The sequence below is a fragment of the Stegostoma tigrinum genome, chromosome 2, assembly GCF_030684315.1.
Source record: "Stegostoma tigrinum isolate sSteTig4 chromosome 2, sSteTig4.hap1, whole genome shotgun sequence".
Lineage (NCBI taxonomy): Eukaryota > Metazoa > Chordata > Chondrichthyes > Orectolobiformes > Stegostomatidae > Stegostoma > Stegostoma tigrinum.
Genome location: NC_081355.1, coordinates 147,901,744 through 147,916,114, shown reverse-complemented (window position 1 = coordinate 147,916,114; position 14,371 = coordinate 147,901,744). Strand labels below are relative to the sequence as shown.

Genomic DNA, 14,371 nt, shown 5'->3' with positions numbered 1-14,371 from the left:
CCGTTCCATTGCTGTACGGTTCTAATTAAAAGACATTAGTAACCCAGATGGGTTTTTCCACTAAGTGATAATGGTTTCACAATCATGATTAGACTCTAAATTCCCGATTCCTTCTTGAATGGAAATTTGAACCCTGGGTCCCCAAATTATTATCTGGGTCTCTGGATTAACAGTCCAGTGATAATACCACTAGGCCATCACCTATCTACGCAAAATGAAGATAATTTTTCAATAAAAAAAACGCGTAATAAGCCATACGCTTGACCTGCGATATTTTAATTAAAAACTTACTGACTCGTTGAACCTAACTGGCTGAAACATCTAAATAAAAACCGAAAGAACTGCAGATGCTGTAAATCAGGAACAAAAACTCAGAACTGAGTTCTGAGGAAGGGTCCCCAGACCTGAAATGTTAACTCTGATTTTTTTCTTCACAGATGCTGTCAGACCTGCTGAGCTTCCAGCAACTTCTGTTTTTGTGGCTGAAACATCTGCTCCCCAACTCTTAACAACTAATTTTTATCAGCTTACTAACTCTTTCTAATTACTTTGTGCATGCTACATCTCCAGCTTCCCATTCTTCACATTTGCCTCTGTTCTCTGACTCCTCTCCCAGCTGTTGTCTTGCTTTCCAACCCTCTGGCTTGCTGCTTCTTTCCTGATGCTCACATTCACTGACTCTGTTCCTATGTTGCTCGCATACTCTTGACATGTTAGCATAATTTAAAAAAAAGTAAGACTTCTTTACATCCATAAAAATTATACAAATAAGGGCAAGATACATTTTTGGGTAGGCCATGGATTTTCAGTTGGATAATATAGTGATTGCTCAGACCCAATTCAGGTCTCAAAAGTGGCTTGTTAATGACCTCCATCTACTTCAATTAAAGGGAGGGATTAATTAATTAGTTTGGAAATTAAGAACTTATTATAAAACAGCAGACCACAGTTTGTATAAGTGTTGACTATAGATCCAATGAAAGAATTCCAAGTGATTACTGTGACAGAAGCTGGAAGAAATAAAATCTTCTCAGGTGGTGGCTTTCCTGTATCTTGTATAAGTGACTCAAATATGGACAACAAGTCTGCCCTCACTCAACATGTATGAATCATTGAATAGTAATCAAGAAGATAAATAATACCTTAATTTTTGTTTATTTCCTGGCCTGATTGCACCAAGACCTCTAGTGTCACAGCTGCTGAAATGGGCAATCTCAGCAAATATTAGGGACATTCCTGCTCTGCCTGACACAAAGAAACTCATCTTCTTTAGTGGTATTATTTCTTCATATTTAGACATGCATACAGAATGAAATTAATTAAAATAAAATCAGAGATCCAAACTTTAATAGAAATGACAAGAAAGAAATAAACAGATTAACGTCACAGAAAGGATACATTTCCAGCACCAACACAAGTGTTCGCTTGGTTTCAAATCTATCAAGTAAGCAGGAGATCTTTGGATGGTTAACTTTGGATAAGATTGCAAGTTCTTCATAAGCAAGTGACCTGGTACTTTTTCTGAGTGGAATAAACTTAGCTGCGCATGAAGTCCCACTCTGTTTATTCACAACTCTCTTCACAAAGCTGTGTGAACCTCTTTAAGAAAAAGGAAAACAAAATATGCTTACTTCCTTTTTAATGATGTTTTTAAGTATGCACTGTATTGACACCCTTTGGTAATTCATTAGCTTTGAGAATCAGTTCTTCCCACTGACATACCATGGTTACATTGTGTCTCAATGAGGATGCACCTGCAACAATTTCCAAGGCTTTACAAACAACACTTTACAAACCTATCATCTCCATCAGTTCAAAAAGACAAGAGCAGCAGGTGCATTGACATATTACTAGCTCCACACAGGTTGTCCTCTTCACATGGCAATATTGTTCCTTCATTTGTCGAGAACTCAAAATTCTGGATGTCCCTAACAACAGAATGGGTGTGCCTACAGTGCACAGACTAGCAATTCAAATTAACTTTCCACCACATTCTCAAGGGAAAACAGAGATGCTCAATAAACACTAGCCTTTGCAGAACATTCAAACATATGAAAGGAATTCTTAAAAATCACAAAAAGGCTGAGCATAATTTAATGATGAGCTGATTTTATTTTGGCAGCGTCTGTGCAGAAGCAGAATCCAATATGCATTGCAGTATACATTCTTATATCAATATTTTCTCAATAATATTTAATTAATAATGAAAACAATCAAATAATTCATTATAAAATTAACAAGTCATTTGGTATTACAGCACTTGAGTTTTGTTGATTTTTTTCATCAAAGTTTGGCATCTTGCACTCATGAGGACAGTTTGCAAATAGGACTAAAGCAAAGGAAAAACATCATTATACTGAATGAATGGAGTGTTGATTGGCAGCAAGTGGATTTTGGTTGATGGAGGCGGGACCATTTCTTTCGTTGTATTGAAACAAGAGCAGTGTGTGTATGTGTACTGTCTGCCTGTAAAGAACAGACTCAAGTATATTAATTTATGTAGTCTTCAGGAAAAACAAGTGTGCCAAGTCATGAGGCACAATAAGTATCATTTTTAAAATTATTGTTTATTTTTATAATTATTGTATTACATACAACATATGTAAAATAATAATGTAATTATGAATATATTTTTATTACAAAATATTTTTCTTACATTTATCTTAACATTCTGGTTTTCTCCCACAGTCCAAAGATGTGCAGGCTAGGTGGATTGGTCATGCTAAATTGCCCGTAGTGTCCAGGGATGTTTAAGTTAGGTGGGGTTAGACATGGGAAATTAGGGGAATGGGTCTAGGTGGGATGCTCTTTGGAGGGGCGGTGTGGACCTGTTGGGCCAAAGGGCCTGTTTCCACACTGTAGGGATTCTATGATTCTGTGATATTGCTCATCCTTAGATGCTGAGAGAGCAGTTAAGAGTTAACCAAGTTAATGTGGTGTTTGAGTCACATGTGAAAAGGATGGCAGATTCCTTCCCCAAGGGCCACAATGTGAACCAGATGGATTTTCATATCAATCATACCGGTTACGTGGTCACAATTAGGCCAGCTTTTCATTCCAGATTTTTATATTATTGATTTCAGATGTCTCCATCTGCCATGGTGAGATCTGAACTTATATCTCCTGATCATTAGCATGAAGTTATGGATTATTAGTCCAGTCACATTGCCACGCTACTATTGCCTCCCCTTGATATAATATGAAAATAAAACATACTATTAAAAATGTATTTATTTTGAAAATGATAAATAATACTTACATTTCTTATACTACGTATGTATTGCTTATAAAAAAAAGTTCCTGTGTAAGATGAAAAACTTCAAGATAACTAGTGACTGTAATAACGTCAGCCAGGTGAATCTCAGAAAACATGAGTTGTCTGATTGGCGCTGTTAACTTGTTCCAGGGAGGGACCCCTGGTTGATAGATAAGAATAGGCGTGAAACACATCATGCTCACTCTGAGAGCTGCCTATGAAGGAGCTGGATTAGTGTCAAGGACTCTCGCGTGTAAATAAAGGGTGATTTGGTGACAGGATACTGGCCTCTGTAGAGTTGTTTAAATAACCTGGTCAGAGACAAAAAAAATTGCAGATGCTGAAAACCAAGGTAGACAAACAGGAGGCTGGAAGAACAAAGCAGGCCAGGCAGCACCTCTAGAAAGATAATATCTGAAATGTTGACTGCTCCTTTCCTCCAGATGCTGCCTGGCCTGCTGTGTTTTCCCAGTCTCCTGTTTGTTCATCAATTTCAATAATTATTTAGGTTGTTTCTTTAAGGTTTTTGCCGTTTGTCTATTGAAGTTATGGTGGGAACTCCTGGAAAACTTCTAGGTGCAGATGTATGACAAGAACATCAGGTTGCATTTATACAGCACCTTTAATGGAGCGAAACAACCAAGAGTGCATTACAGGAAATCTATCAAATAAAATTTGATACTGAGCCACATAAGGTGGTATTGGAACAGATTTTGGGGAAACAAGAGGAGAGTTACTCACTGCAGAACTTCCACTCTCTGAACTGCTCTTGTAGTCAGTATTTGTATGGCTGGCAAAGTTCAATCTCTAGGCAACAGAAATTTCTAAGTGTGTTGATGGTGGGGAATTCAACAATGGTAATTCTACTAAACATCAAGGGAATGTGGTTAGATTTTCTATCATGGGAAATGGTCATTTCCTGGCATTTGTGTGGACGCATGTTACTCACCATTTATGTTCATAAACTGAGAACACCATTAAAGCTGTGCAGTGTAGTAAACCTGACTCTTGCCTGGCAAAACTGCCAACAGATTATGCTGATACCTGAAGGCTCCTCCTACCTGACTGTAAATATCAGGGGTGAGCTGGTCTCTGCCTTTAATTGTTACAAAATGGTACTAGCACTCCACTGTAGGATGAAATCTTGTCTTAGAGTTGCTTGTCAGTCAGAGGTAGGCAGCTCTGCGGTATTAGCAGCACTACTGGGAGTACTACCCATAGCTGGTACTACATCAAGCACATGAGGAAATATACAGAATTGGATCGGACTCCATATAATTCAGTGCTCTAGTCATGGCTGGGCTGGCAGACTGAGATGAGAGGGATGAGGGGTAATTTGGACAGCATGGGGAAGGAGAATGGACACGAGGAGAGAAAATTCTGGGTAGAGGGGCTCCCCTATTGACATCAGTAAGTAGAATGCGCCTTCACCTGTCAAACCTGACACCATCCTAGCTAGACCATTTTCAGTGCCCAGCAGCCATCAGCCTCTCCTGCTGCTCACTAAATCTGATTGGCAGCTGTAGGGTGATGCTCTCAATTGTGTGAAGTAAAATCCAGCCCAATGGAAACAAGATGTTTGGGTAGAAATTAGTATATGCTTGCTGGTGAGAATTTGGTACAGCGAACAATTCCTGTTCCAGAACATGCACATTCTAGACCTGATCAAAAATGGGCTTTGGATGTCATTTAAATTAGACTGGGGACGTCTGGATGCTAGTTGCAAACTCCAAACAGTTTTGAATGAAGCAGACATCGACTTTGAACATTTATATTTAGGGAGCCCAGAATTGAGAGTAGCCCTGAAGCAGGTGTTTGGCCCATTCATTAAATTAAAGCATGTTCTGGCTATGTGCCCGTTGATTGCAAAAATAATGGGCTTAACAAATTTACCAGTCGGACCAATAGCTTTGCAGATTTACCATCAAGCTATCCACTATAAACTTGCACCATTTGCAACTGTTTAATACTTGAAAAATGGGCTCAATGTATACCACCTTCTGCCCTGATATCTTTAAGGCATGTGGAACTAAAATTTTGAAGGGTTATACTTTTATAGGCAATGAGGTTTTAAAACCTACTTCACAGATGTAGTGATATAATGCTGGAAGATAGACTTCATAATGACTTATTTTATTTGACTTCTTTTGTGGATAGTCAAGTCATTAATGTTTTATTAATTCCTATTTTAAGAAGGTTGTACTATGATTAATTAAGATTCTGTTGATTGCAATCAATGCTAGCAAGAGTAAATCTAATGGGAGCAAGTGCAATCATGATCACGTCTCTCTGAATGAATGTTATTATTGTATTAAATAAAAAATGAAAGAACTGCGGATGCTGTAAATCAGAAAACAGAGTTCTGAGGAAGGGTCACTGGACCTGAAATGTTAACTGCTTTTTCCTTCACAGACATTGCCAAGCTGATGCTGAGCTTTTCCAGCAATTTCTGTTTTGTTTCCTGTAATTATTGTATTACCAGCTATTTTCCATTGATTATTTACCAACATAAAGGTCTATTCTTTGGTCTGAGAAGCTTGCAATTGAGATAGAAATGTATTTAGTACTCTATTTAACCGATCAATTACATTTATTAAAGAGCAGGAATAATTGCAAAAACCAATGGCCATGACAGGTGAAGGGTCTAGGCCCGAAACGTCAGCTTTTGTGCTCCTGAGATGCTGCTTGGCCTGCTGTGTTCATCCAGCCTCACATTTTATTATCTTGGAATTCTCCAGCATCTGCAGTTCCCATTATCTCTGAGGCCATGACAGGGAGGTCTGATGGTGCCACTCAGGAGCGTTTAAACTAGAGTGGCAGGTCCGTTAGTATAAAGACTGGGGAAGAGCTTGAGATTAAGGTTAATATAGCTAAGAGTAACAGCAGTCAGGGAGAGGTTGCTGAGCTCAGCTGAATTGGAGGCTTAGACTGTGTTTGCTTCAAGGCACGAAGTATAACAGGTAAGCATATAAACTTTGACCGTAGATCAATGCATACAATTATGATACTGTTGTTATCAGAGACGTAGTTGAAAGACGGACAGCAGTGGCAGCTTAACATTTTCGGATATCGATGTTTTAGATCAGACAGAGGAGGAAGCAAAGAGCTACATTACTGGTTAGGGAGCATGTCACAGCTATATCGAGGGATGACACATGGAGGGATCTTAGAGCGATGCTTTATGGGTAGAGCTCAGTAATAGGAAGTATGCACTCACAATGCTGGAATTGTTCCACAGACCTTCCAGCAGGACACAGAGGAAGAGATATATAATCAGATTCTGAAAAGATTTAGAATTTACAGGGTTGTTGTGGTAGTTGATTTTTAACATCCCCTATACTGACTGGGACTTCCATCGTGCGGGGGTTTGGATGGGGAGCAATTTGTTAGGGGTATCCAGGTGTGTTTTTTGAAACAGTATGTGGATAGTCCACTGAGGGAGGGGGCCATACTGGACCTGGTATTGGGAAATTGGCCTGGCCAGGTGATCAAAGATTCAGTGGGAAGCATTCTGGGTAGTGACCATAATTACGTATATATTCGGATACTTATGGATAAAGACAACAGTGGACCCCATGAAAGTGTTAAATTGGGAGATGGCCATCAACTTATTTGGAATATTGCGTGCAGTTTTACTCGCCCCATTACAGGAAGGATGTGGAAGCATTGGAAAAGGTGCAGAGATTTACCAGGATGTTGCCTGGTGTGGAGCGCAGGCCCTCTGAAGAAAGGCTGAGGGACTTGGGTCTGTTCTCATTGGAGAGAAGGAGGCTAAGAGGGGATTTGGTAGAAACATACAAGATGATCAGAGGATTAGATAGGGTGGACACTGAGAGTCTTTTTCCGAGGATGATGACTTCAGCTTGTACAAGGGGGCATAGCTACAAATTGAGGGGTGATAGATTTAAGACAGATGTCAGAGGCAGGTTCTTTACTCAGAGAGTGGTAAGGACGTGGAACGCCCTGCCTGCCAATGTAGTTAACTCACACATTAGGGGCATTTAAACAGTCCTTGCATAAGCAAATGGATAATGATGGGATAGTGTAGGGGGAGGGGCTTAGATTAGTTCACAGGTCAGCGCAACATCGAGGGCCGAAGGGTCTGTTCTGCGCTGTACTATGTTCTATGTTCAATGACCGAATTAGGCAAGAATTAGCAAATATGGATTGGGAATTGCTGCTTGATGGTAAATCCACGTTTGACATGTGGGAGAGATAATGGGAACTGCAGATGCTGGAGAACCAAGGGTCTAGGCCTGAAAGGTCAGCTTTCGTGCTCCTAAAATGCTGCTTGTCCTGCTGTGTTCATCCAGCTCCACACTTTGTTATCTCTGACATATGGGGGTCTTCTAAAGACCAGTTGATTAGAATGAAGGATAGGCATGTTCCTATGAAAATGAAGGACGGGAATTGCAGGATTTGGGAACCTTGATGACAGAGGAAATTATCAGCTTAGTCAAAACAAAAAGTATACCTAAGTTCTAAGCAACCTAAAACAGACAAAGTCCTTCAAGAATATAGAGAAAATAGGAAGGAGCTCAAATGGGGAATTAGGAGGGCTAAAAGGGGCTTGAAATGTCCTTGGCCAGCAGATTAAGGAGAACTCCAAGGCATTTTATACATATATTAGGAGTAAGAGGGTAGCGAGGGAAAGATAGGCCACTCAAGGTAAAGAAGGGAAGTTGTATGTGGAGCTGGTGGTTGCAGTTGGCTTGTGATGCAGAATGATGCCAACAATATGGGTTCAACTCCTGCAATAAGCCCTTTCAAACAGCTGTGAACATTTCAGCAATATTGATTGATGGATAAATATTTCAGGGTGGCATGGTTGCTCAGTGGTTAGCACTGGTGCCTCAGTGCCAGGGACGTGGGTTCAACTTTGGCCTTGGGTAACTGTCTGTGTAGAGTTTGTGTGGGTTTCCTCCAGGTGCACCAGTTTCCTCCCACAGTCCGAAGATGTGCAGGTTAGGTGGATTTTCCATGGGAACTGCAAGGTTACAGGGATAAGATAAGAGGGTGACTCTGGATGGGATGCTCTTTAGAGAGTCAGTATGAACTTGATGGGTCAAATGGCCTGTTTCCACACTTTAGGCATTCTATGATGAGTCAGAGGAAATGGGTAAGATCCTTAATGAGTACTTTATGCCGATATTCAACTAAGAGAGGGATATGAGGGATGCTGAAGTTAGGGAAAAGTATATGAATACTCTTAGCCAGGTTGACACGATGAAGGGACCTGTCATCCAAGGTTCCCAAATCCTGATGGAGGAAGAAGCATTGAAATGCATTAAAATAAAAAAAATCCCTGGGGCCAGATGGGATCTATCCCAGAATACTGTGGGAGGCAACAGAGGAAATAGCTGAGACCTTAATAGACACATCTGCATCCTCTTTGGTTTCAGGCGAGGTTCCAGAGGACTGTAGAATGGTCAATGTTGTTCCTTTGTTTAAGAAGGGAAACAGATAATTCACGTAATTATAGGTCATACAGCCTCACGTCAGTGGTGGAGAGCTGTTGGAGAAGTGACTGAGAGACAGGATTTATTCACATTTGGAAGCAAATGGTCTTGATAATAATAGTCAGGAGTTGCACGACACCAGATCATAGTACAACAGGTTTATTGCAGATCACAAGTCTTGGATGTGCTGGTCCATCTCTAGGTCAAGTTGAGGGAAGGTCACAGGCGCATAATTATGCGGAGGGCTGTTCTAGGTTACAAAGGGACATTGATAGAATGCAGAGCTGGGCTGAGAAGTGGTAGATGGAGTTTAACCCTGAAAAGTGTGAGGTGATTTATTCTGCAAGGACAAACTTGAAAGCCTAACCCTAACCCTAACCCTATCGCAGGTTTAACGGAAAGATTCTTGGCAGTGTGGAGGAACAAAGGGATCTTGGGGTTCATGTTCACAGTTCCCTGAGAGCTGCTACCCAGGTGGATATAGTTGTTAAGAAGGTATATGGCGTGTTAGCTTTCATTAATAGAGGGATTAAGTTCAAGAGCTGTGAAATTATGCTCCAGCTATAAAAAACCCTGGTTCAGCCACATCTGGAGTATTGTGTTCAGTTCTGGTCGCCTCATTACAGGAAAAATGTGGAAGCATTAGAAATGGTGCAGAGGAGATTTACCAGGATGTTGCCTGGAATGGAGGGAAGGTCTTATGAGGAAAGGTTGAGAGAGCTAGGGCTCTTCTCTTTAGAACGACGAAGGATGAGAGGTGACTTGATAGATGGTGTACAAAATGATCAGAGGTATCGATAGAGTAGACAGCCAGAGACTTTTTCCTCAGGTGGAGGTAGCTTTTACGAGGAGACATAGTTATAAAGTGAAAGGAAGTAGAGACGCCAAAGTTAGGTTTTTTACTCAGAGAGTGGTTGGGCATGGAGTGCATTGCCGGAGAGGGTAGTGGAGTCGGTCTCATTAGGGGCATTTAAACAGCTATTAGATAGACATATGGATGATCGTACAAGGCAGCGGTGGAGGTTAGATAGACCTTAGATTTAGGGTAAAAGTTTGGCACAACATCGTAGGCTGAAGGGACTGTACTGTGCCGTACTGTTCTATATTCTATAATTTATATAAAGAGAGATATTGGTAGGATAATTCCAGATAATTAAGAGTGCCAAAAGGTAAGTACAATAGTGTGAATGAAGTGTCGACAGGCTGACTAATGAATATTTGCTGGTGATCAGAAATGTCAAACAGTGTGAATAAAGTGAAGGGATGAACTATGATCCAATTAATTAAGTCAGCGAGATAATTACAAAACAAAATCAAAAATGAGGTATTGCACTCACATTATTTGTACTTATCTTTTGAACACTTAATTACCTGGAATTACCTTGTCACATATATATTCTTTCAAAGAATCATAGAATCCCTACAGTGTGGTGACAAGCCCTTTGGTCCAACAAGTCCACACTGACACTCAGAGCATCCCACCCAAACCCATCCCCCTAATCTACACAACCCTGAACACAACAGGCTAATATGGCCAATCCACCTAACCTGCACATCTTTGGACTGTGGGAGGAAACTGGCGTGTCCGGAGAAAACCCGGGCAGAATGTGCAGAATCCACACAAACAGCTGCCTGAGGAACCCAGGTCCCTGGCGTTGTGAGGCAGCAGTGCTAACCACTGAGCCACTGTACTGCCCTCTCTCTTTTTCTTCTTCCTCTTTTTCTTCATGCTCTCTCTTTCTCTTCTGCATTCTATCTCACCATCTCTTTTTCTTCTCTCTCTCTACTTTTTTCATTTCTCTCTCTCTTTTTTCCCTTTCTCACTCTTCCTTTTATCAACTTCCTCCCTCTCTCTCTCTTTTTCTTCTTTCACTCTCTCTTTTACTTCTTTTTCTTTCTCTCGTTTCCTTTGTTTGCCTGTCTGTTTCCCTCCACTTTGCCTGACGAGGAAGCAGCACTCTGAAAGCTTGTGATTTCAGATAAATCTCTTGGACTATAACCTGTTGCCATGTGACTTCTGACTTTGCCCACCCCAGTCCAACACCAGCACCTTCACATCATTGTTAGTGATAGACAGCATGGGTTTGTGCAGGGAAGGTCATGTCTCGCCAACTTGACATGAACGACTTGACAAGGTCACAAGAATGATTAATGAGGGAACAGCAGTGAATATTGTCTACATAGACTTTATTAAGGCATTTGATTAAGCACCTCACAGCAGGCTGATACAAAAGGTAGAGTCTAGGGTATCAGAGGTAATGGGAACTGCAGATGCTGGAGAATCCGAGATAACAAAGTGTGGAGGTGGATGAACACAGCAGGCCAAGCAGCATCTTAGGACCACAAAAGCTGACGTTTCGGGCCTAGACCCTTCATCAGAAAAGGGGGATAGGGAGAGGGTTCTGAAATAAATAGAGAGGTGGGGGGAGGTGGATCGAAGATGAAAAGAGGGGAAGATAGGTGGAGAGGAAAGTATAGGTGGGGAGGTAGGGAGGGGATAGGTCAGTCCGGGGAGAACGGACAGGTCAAGGGGGCGGGATGAGGTTAGTAAGTAGGAAATGAAGGTACAGCTTGAATTGGGAGGAGGGGATAGGCGAGAGGAAGAACAGGTTAGGGAGGTGGGGACGAGCTGGGCTGGTTTTGGGATGCAGTGGGGGGAGGGGAGATTTTGAAGTTTGTGAAATCCACATTGATACCATTGGGCTGCAGGGTTCCCAAGCAGAACATGAGTTGCTGTTCCTGCAAACTTCGGGTGGCCTCATTATGGCACTGCAGGAGGCCCAGGATGGACATGTCGTCTAAAGAATGGGAGGGGGAGTGGAAATGGTTCGCGACTGGGAGGTGCAGTTGTTTATTGTGAACCGAGCATAGGTGTTCTGCAAAGCAGTTGCTAAGCCTCCATTTGGTTTCCCCAATGTAGAGGGAGCCACAACAGGTACAGCGGATGCAGTATACCACATTGGCAGATGTGCAGGTGAACATCTGCTTGATGCGTAAAGTTATCGTGGGGCCTGGGATGAGGGTGAGGGAGGTGGTGTGGGGGCAAATGTAGCACTTGCTGCAGTTGCGGGGAAAGGGAGTCATGAAGAGAGTGGTCCCTCCAGAAAGCAGACAAGGGTGGGGATGGAAAAATGTCTTTGGTGTTGGGTCGGATTTCAGATGGCGGAAGTGTTGGAGGATGACGTGTTGGATCTGGAGGTTGATGGGGTGGTATGTGAGGACGTGGGGGATTCTGTTTTGGTTGTTATTGCAGGGAGGGGGTGTGAGGGATGAGTTGCGGGAAATGCGAGAGACATGGTCGAGGGCATTTTTGACCACTGTGGAGGGGAAGTTGCAGTCCTTGAAAAATGAGGAACACAACCCGAAGGTTGCAGGAACAGCATCTCATATTCCGCTTGGGAACCCTGCACTCGAATGGTATCAACGTGGACTTCACAAGCTACAAAACCTCCCCTCCCCTGACCGCATCCAAAACCAGCCCAGCTCGTACCTGCCTCCCTAACCTGTCCTCCCACCTATCCACTCCTCCCACCTCAAGTCCCACTCCCATCTCCTACCTGTTAGCCTCATCTTGCGTCCTTGACCAGTCCGTCCTCCCTCGGCCAACCTATCAACTCCCTCACTCCTCACCTACACTCACCTTCACTGGCTCCAACCCCGCCTTTTTAACCTGTCTGTCTCCTCTCCACCCATCTTCTCCTTTATCCATCTTCTATCCGCCTCCCCCTTTCTCCCTATTTATTTCAGAATCCCCTTCCCCTCACCCATTTCTGAAGAAGGGTCTCGACCCAAAACAACAAGGTGAGGAGCTGAATAAATACAGCAAGCCAAGCAGCATATTAGAAGCAGGAAAGCTGACCTAGACCCTTCTCCACACCTCGTTATCTTGGATTCCCCAGCACCTGCAGTTCCTATTATTGCTAGACGTGAAACGTCAGCTTTCCTGCTCCTCTGATGCTGCTTGGCCTGCTGTGTTCATCCAGCTCTACACCTTGTTATCTCAGATTCTCCAGCATCAGCATTTCCTACTATCTCAGTACTGGTAGGAAGGTGCTTTTTGGAATGGAGACCAGTAACCAGTGGTGTTCTGCTGGATCAGTGCTGGGACCTTTTTTGTTTGTAATATGTATATAAATGATCCAGAAGAAACGTAAGTGGTCTGATTAGTAAGTTTGCGGGTGACACCAAAATCGGCGAAGTGGCAGATATCGATGAGGATTATCAAAGGATACAGTGGGATGTAGATTGCAGATTTAGACAGAGAAATGGCAAATGAAGTTTAATCTAGACAAATGCAAAGTGGGTAGTCAAGTGGCTTTTTCCCCAAGGTGGAAAGGTCAACCACAAGAGCCCACAGGTTCAAGTTGAGAGGGGGAATGTTTAGGAGAGAAGTGTGGGGAATATCTTTCACACAGAGTCGGGTGGGTGTCTGGAACCCACTGCCACTGGAGGTGATGGAAGCAGGAACATTAGCAACATTTAAAGTATATCTGGATAGGCACATGAACAGTAGGTGAACAGAGGGATAGAAACTGCGCATGGGCAATAGGTAAATAAGGGTTTAATAAGGGTTAGGAATTGGCGTAGACTTGGTGGGCCGAAGGGCCTGTTCCTGTCCTCTATTGTGCTTTGTTCAAACTTCAGTGGTAGGCTTGAATGATAAGGGACTCATTCAATAATGATAATCTGTATTTTTGTATTGTGTTCCTACAATATACTATCACTGACAGATCAGGGATGGTGCATTTTTATCAGTCATCTTCTGAACAATTGACCACAAAGAATGCGTTACTTGGAGAGCTTAAAAATGCCCAAAAATTGTATTTACCTTCCAACATCTTCTTTGACATCATAATCAGAATGCAGTTTTCTTCTCCCTGTTCGCTTCATGGAGCACTCTTCCTTGACCTTTGTTTCTGAATTATGCCATCATTTTCCAAGAAAACAATATTAGGATGTAATATTGTAATATTTGCTTTTACTTTGAAAACACTGTAATAGTTAGGGGGCATGCAGAAATACAAAAAGAAAGCAATGTTGATTTGAGAAGCAAGCACATGAACACTATGAGAAATAGTCCCCAAATTTCAGTTATGCAATCATTTCATAAATAGAGGTTATGATGTCACGTCTAGGTGGGTATCAAAGTAACATTTAAAGAAAGACAGGGAATTCTCCTAATGCAATGACTACTCTACATCCCTTGCTGTGAAAAAGGCAGCAAATTACTTGGCCATTAATCTTATGAGCTTTCTCTGGGAGGTTGCTGGCACAGAATGGCTGACTGATTTACTTACATAACAATCAGGAGTAGTTCACCAACTAATATGTTTTGGATAGCTGTTTTAGGAACATAGAATCAGGACAAGGTCATTTTTCAGCTTGAGTCAGATCCACAGATGCATAGAGATGTACACCATAGAAATAGGTTCTTCGGTCTAACCCGTCCATGTTGACCAGATACCCTAAATAAATCCAGTCCCATTTGTCAGCATTTAGCCCATATCCCTATACACCGTTCCTATTCATATATCCATCCAGACACCTTTTAACTGTTGTAATTGTACCAGCTTCCTCCACTTTCTCTGGCACTTCATTCCATACAATGCATCACCCTCTGCAAGTTGCCACTTAGGTCCCTTTTAATTCCTTCCCC

The 14,371-nt window shown here is 42.1% G+C and overlaps 1 protein-coding gene across 15 annotated transcripts in view; it reads right to left on the bottom strand.

The window, feature by feature from the left end:
• The window catches only part of obscnb (obscurin, cytoskeletal calmodulin and titin-interacting RhoGEF b), a 760,766-nt gene that overhangs the window by 66,443 nt on the left and 679,952 nt on the right, over positions 1-14,371 (bottom strand). For all 15 annotated transcript variants that reach the window (XM_059639939.1, XM_059639947.1, XM_059639941.1 and 12 more), the window contains 2 exons: positions 13,544-13,631; positions 1,399-1,599 (listed from right to left, as the gene is read on the bottom strand). In XM_059639939.1, coding sequence (XP_059495922.1) covers positions 1,399-1,599; positions 13,544-13,631 — 289 coding nt within the window. The remainder of the gene's footprint in view (positions 1-1,398; positions 1,600-13,543; positions 13,632-14,371) is intronic.